General features: G+C 37.8%; 1 protein-coding gene across 1 annotated transcript; it reads right to left on the minus strand.

The window, feature by feature from the left end:
* Nucleotides 1-252: 252 nt before the first annotated feature.
* Nucleotides 253-3550, minus strand: LOC127772494 (uncharacterized). The gene is made up of 9 exons (XM_052298421.1): nt 3446-3550; nt 2598-2783; nt 2390-2461; nt 2037-2287; nt 1774-1908; nt 1607-1699; nt 1421-1525; nt 526-987; nt 253-432 (listed from the first exon to the last, which is right to left on the minus strand). Exons 6-9 carry the CDS (start codon nt 1655-1657, stop codon nt 424-426), a joined length of 627 nt encoding a protein of 208 aa, XP_052154381.1. The 5' UTR covers nt 1658-1699; nt 1774-1908; nt 2037-2287; nt 2390-2461; nt 2598-2783; nt 3446-3550; the 3' UTR covers nt 253-423.
* Nucleotides 3551-6120: the final 2570 nt, after the last annotated feature.

The raw sequence follows: 6120 nt of genomic DNA on the forward strand, positions 1-6120 counted from the left end.
TTCATGTTAATTTTTTTATCACAAATAATCTTTTTTTTTATGAGGCCGCGTAAGATGTGTGACAATTTTTCATCACAAGAACTTAAACCCCCAGGACCACTACTATTTTTCACCGTGACAATTGTATTAATGAAATACAAATTTTGTTTTGCATCAAACACCATTAAAAAAATAACATCTCAGTTAAAACAAATTCAGGAACAATGATATTGAAATATTTATTCAGAAGTCTTACAACCAAACAAATGTTGCACTCAACAAGAAGCTCAAAATTTCTCATGAAATGCTGACATAAACATCATGATGAGAACTAAAGCAACCAGTAGAAACTTAAATGGGACTAATACTAAATTATTTGGTGAAATAGACTTAGGTTGTCTTCAGCTTGATTAAATAGACTTCTGGAGATCAACATCATGCATTCTAATGGTCCTGTAAATATGAGCAAATATATTTTTAGCTTTCAGTACTTAAAAAGCCATTTCAAGAAAAACAAAACATTAGTCATATTTTATTGTTTCTTACATCTGATGGAGATCGTGAGGATGAAACATCATTGGAAGAAGCGAAGCGTGAGAAATATATGGCCATTTGCTCATCAAGTTTTTGTTGTACCATTCTTTCAACATCTGTAGCTTGTCCCTCTACTGTCCTTCTCTGGGAGTTCAACTCATCACGTTGAGATTGTTGCTCTACTTGCAACTGGGCATTTGTATCATCCAATTTGCGGACTTGGTCTTCCATAGCTACTGCTCGCTGTTCAGCAGCATCAGCACGCTCCTGGGCAGCAGCTGCATGCTTTTCAGCAGCCACAACTTGTGCAAGTAACCTTATCCTTTCTTCAGCCACTCCATTAATTGCACGTAAGCCCATACCACGTGAATGGTTCGCTTTTCTCCCAAGGACCAAGGCAAAATGCTCTACTAGTGGTACTGCTGCAGAACATATCTTTTCTTGTTGTGATTGAGCAACTTCATTTAGTTCAGACTGTTGACACAGATTATAAAAAGAAAATGTATAAGCATAAACAAACTAACATCTCATACAAGGTTTCAAGGTACAACAATTATGATTTTTAATCACTTACTATTCTAGTTTTTTTTGCAAGTATTAGATCGAACAGAGCCTAATATAAAATAAATGATATCACTTACTGATTATTTAGTAACAACACAGTTCAGTAGTTCACCTAGCCCATTTAGTATGTACTTCTTGTGAGGTGGACTTGTTAAGTAGAAATTTTAGAGTAATAGAATCATTTGTAATGTGAAAACAACAGTAAGCAAAAAAATCATACAGATAGGGCAGATGGAAGCGTTTCCAATGGTAAAACAGTACTACTCAGAAGGTACATTGACACATATCATATAGTTTAGGCCGAAATATAAAAAAACAAGTTGTCATAAGTAAAGATATATACCAGAACTCGTTCGCCATTAGGAACAGACCATGTTCCATCAGCCTTTTGATAGGTTGCTTTCCAAACTTGCATTGCTGTAGGCCATTCACCTGTCTCTTTGTTTCTCTGCATGTAAATGAGAAAATGAGCTGTACAGTTAACAAAAATACGGAGAAAGTGAAAGACAAATGGCTATATTGTTCTCACCAGTTCATGTGCAATTTGAGCAATTGATTTAGTTCCCACTTTAGAGCCCATCTCCTGCTTTGCCCTGTTAGCTGCATTCTGGTTGCTTCTTTTCTATATAATAAAATTTCAGGCATATCAATTATTATGCATGGAACAAGGCACAATTATATTAAAAAAATAAGCACCTGAAAATCCTCATCAGTCCACACATGTTTTATCAGTCAAGCCCAATCTTCTGGTGAAACATGGGTTGGCCTTGGTTTCTTGTTACGGTGCAAGCAGTGGAGACGATAACACCGATTAGTATACTGCTCTTCAACCTGCTTCATAGCACAATCTTCATCTTCGTTGCGCAGCTCAGGAAATGTATCATGTCAGCAAAACTACCATGTTGGCAACTAAAAAAAATAAATATGTAAAATATGTTGACATAAGCATATTTAACAACCTTCAACTTCTTCCAAACATTAGCCATTGTACCAGGATGTTGCTTTTCAATGGTCTTCCATTTTTTGGCTTTCAGAGGCACATGATTTCTTACAATAACGGTAACCTCACTTTTAAATAATTTAGCATGCTTTCCACACACTTTTCCAAATGGTTGAGGAAAAGAAATATCTAGCCTTTCTCTTCTTGCCCTTTTCTTAACAAGTTTGGTATTGATGGTGACTTTTCGGCCCCCCCTCCTTGGAGCACGACCTATGTCATTAGATTGTAAAAACAGGAGCAGTCAAACTAGACATTTCAATGTAAATAGTTCAATTTAACCATGGCAAAAACATTATTTGAAACAAATCATACATCTTGAGTTTAGCAGTGTAGAGGCAATTTGTTCTGCATCATCCATGGCAACATCAGAGGCCTGCTGATCATCTGAATTTGGCAATGCACATGTTGAATTGAGACATAACAGTACAGATGGACTTTAAACAATATTTATCCCCACAATATAAATAATTCAGTTGTAGAGATATATATTGTACAGGCTCTAGCTAATGAATTATTTCACCTAATGCATCAAAGTGCTTGCGTTTAATAGAAATTTTGCCTATGTCTTGTTCGCTTCTATCAATGGCATGATCAATGGCCATTTGTTCACCCACAGTCCCCACTTGACGAGATCGTTGACGTGTGGCCGGTTGATCTGCAGTATCCACTTGTCGATTTGCCTGACGCAGCCGGGAACTCATTTTTCCTGTAACATTGAAAAAAAATATTTACTACGTCCAGACAATAAGAGCAGGGGACGAAAAAGATATGAATAGCAAATTAAACCGAAAGAATGATAATTGAGAAGAAGACATAACAAATGGATACGATGGACATCGGCAGCGGCGGTGTCATCGTTGGCGGCGATTGCAGCAATAGAGGCAGTGATGGACAAACATAGTGGTGTGTTTGTGTGCAAGGCTGACTAACAAATAGTATTCCCAGATCGAATTGAATCGTTTAGCACTTTACCTTCGCTTGCAGCTTCTCTCCGGAAACCTACCGTAGAAACCTCAAGGTTCTGTTTCTGTTTGACTCCAGATGTTGAAAAGATTGGTTTGGGAAATGAGGCTGTATATATAGACCCATCGTTTTTGGCGGGAGAAATAATTTGACGCCAAATCTTTGGAGGGAAATAGGAAGATGGTTCTCAATCTAAACACCCTGCGGCAATGGAGAAGGAGGCCGGTTTGCCTCACCATAGTTTTGGTTGCTTATTAGTCCGCTAGTAGCAGAAACAATCCCTCCGAAGAAGAACACGCGTTATCCTAACGAACTTGAGAATGAGCAAATATCTCAAGAAACCACAGAAATCCTCATACTACAGAAAATATCCCAACAAAATCTCTGCACCTCAACGACTCATACCTGGCCATCCTGTGAACTTCTCACCGTCCGGTACTAACCCAGAAATCCTCAGGAGAAATTTTCAAGCTGCCGCCCAAATTTTGCAAGCGGCTGCCTAGATCCAGATCGAGAATATGTTGGTTGCTGCTGTAGGTGCCTCCAGTACACTCTAGATGCTGCTGGCTTTAATACTCCTAGACAGGAGGATAAGGAGGAGTTCAACGCTACTGTATAAAGAGTAGTACTCCTACATATTAGTTTTTTAAGCAACAGTACGAGTGTACATATTGGATTAATACAAGCTAGTTACATTACGTTTTAGCAGAAAAAAAAACCATTGATTGACCGATGGGTCCAATTTAATTTTGCATCCATGCCAGTGTCAAAAATTTAATCTCGCATACTATTTTAATGGATAGGTAATGACGGTAAATTAAAAATAATGGCCAATTAATAAATTACTAATGGTTTAGGCTGTGTTTAGTTCCAGGGGTAAAAAGTTTTGCGTGTCACATCGGATATACGGACACGTATTTGAAATATTAAACATAGTTCAATAAAAAAATAAATTATAAAAGCTGGATGGATTTATCTAATAGGAGTCTTCCTGAATATGAGCAAGGAGTTGACCAATTTATTCGGTTTGCTTTCAAAGATTACAATGCAGACAAATTCCTCCGATGCCCATGCAGAAAGTGCAAAAATAATCACTTCTTTGATCAGAATAATATAAAGGAACATCTCTTTATCCATGGAGTGCAGAAAGACTACAAATTATGGGTCTATCATGGAGAAAACGTCCCAGATTCAGAAGACAGTGGCAGTATTGATATGGATGAAAATCATGATAACTATGGTATGGATCAGATGATGAATGATTTTGGAGAAGCTATGGATGTGAATATGGGATCACTGGATGGCTCAACACCTGGTTTGAATGAGGGCATGGATAGCTCTACAGTAACTAATGAAGAAACTAACAAATTCTACAGACTTCTAGAAGATGCAGAACAAGAATTATATCCAGGGTGTGGTACCTTATCAACACTAGCATTTATCGTGCAAATGTTAAATATCAAGTGCCTCTATGATCTTAGTGCAAATGCAATGGAGGCTCTGTTTTCCATGTTATGCAAAGCATTTCCTAGTAGCAATAAAGTGCCTAAGTCATATAGTGATGCAAAGAAGACTATGACAGATCTTGGATTGGATTACACAAAGATCGATGCTTGTTTGAATGATTGCATCTTATATAGAGGGGCTTATGATAAGGCTGATTCTTGTCCTGTTTGTGGCATTTCAAGATGGAAAAATGAAGGGCATAATAATGTCTCTAAGTCAAGGAGGAGAAGAGTGAAGAAAGTCCCACAGAAGGTATTGCGATACTTCCCATTGGTACCGAGGTTAAAACGGATGTACTTGTCTACAAAACTTGCAACACATATGCGATGGCACAAGGAGAAGTTAGTACAAGATGGATATATGAGACATCCTGCTAATTCAAAAGAATGGAAGGACTTCGATGGGAACTTTCCTTCATTTGCATTGGACGCACGGAACATCCGTCTTGGTCTTGCTAGTGATGGATTCAACCCATTTGGAAATATGAGTTCCTCATATAGCATTTGGCCTGTAGTTCTTGTTATATATAACTTGCCACCTTGGATGTGCATGAAAGATCCATATATGGTGATAGACCGGTACGACTTAAGGCTACTGGATTTACTTTCTTTAATGTTGCATCTGCTTTCAACTATTTCATAGCCTCCCGTCCCGAGCAAACGTCGAGAGCAGGGTGTTGAGCCAAAAAGTAAAATCCTATGATAATTCCTTGCCCAAAAGCACCTAGTAATGACATTGACGTATACTTGCAGCCATTAATTGATGAGTTGTTGCAATTGTGGGATGGTGTGGAAGCATATGATGCTTTTAATTTACGTGCTGCTTTGCTTTGGACAATTAATGATTTTCCAGCATTTGGAAACTTGTCTAGCATGAGCACAAAAGGTAAATATGCATGTCCTTTATGCCACACTAAAACCTACTACCACAGACTTGTTAATGGGCACAAATATTGTTATATGGGACATCGCCGCTTTTTGCCGAGGCGACATGCCTGGAGGAACAATGATGCTTCTTTTGATGGCCAAAAGGAAAAGCGAAGCGCTCCAAAACCATTGTCAGAAGATGATATTATTTCTCAGTTTGAGAAATTCGAACAGGTTATTGCTTCCATCTTATTATTGAATCTTTTTGTGTGATGGTTCTAAATTTAAAAATCAAACTATGCTCGATGATTTACTTACTAGACATGACATGATAATACTATTAAATTGATTTTGAGGATAGTTTGTCCCTGATGCAAATTTAAATACAGAATAATTTATTTGTCTCATTGGTTAGGAATATTAAGCTTTCATGCCACATGTTTATCTCAGGTGAAGTTTGGGAAATCTGGGAAGAAAAGAAAACGCTCTAGTACATTGTATGGTACTTGGAAGAAAAAAAAGTATTTTTTTCCAACTCCCGTATTGGAGCAAGCTGACTATAAGGCATAACCTGGATATCATGCACATTGAGAAGAACATTTGCGATAGTATCGTTGGCTCCTTGCTAAATCTAGATGGCAAGACAAAAGATACAATCAAATCTCGCTTTGATATGGAGCTCATGGGAATACGTCCTGAACTTCATGC

This window comes from Oryza glaberrima, chromosome 5 (genome assembly GCF_000147395.1).
Source record: "Oryza glaberrima chromosome 5, OglaRS2, whole genome shotgun sequence".
NCBI lineage: Eukaryota > Viridiplantae > Streptophyta > Magnoliopsida > Poales > Poaceae > Oryza > Oryza glaberrima.

Excerpts from the sequence above, each read along its gene's own strand:
- LOC127772494 (XM_052298421.1), bottom strand. The coding sequence starts at position 1,657 with ATGGGCTCTAAAGTGGGAACTAAATCAATTGCTCAAATTGCACATGAA. Across the intron at positions 1,526-1,606 it reads CTCAAATTGCACATGAACTG|AGAAACAAAGAGACAGGTGA; the intron begins GTGAGAACAATA and ends ATTTACATGCAG. Across the intron at positions 988-1,420 it reads CTAATGGCGAACGAGTTCTG|TCTGAACTAAATGAAGTTGC; the intron begins GTATATATCTTT and ends CTGTGTCAACAG.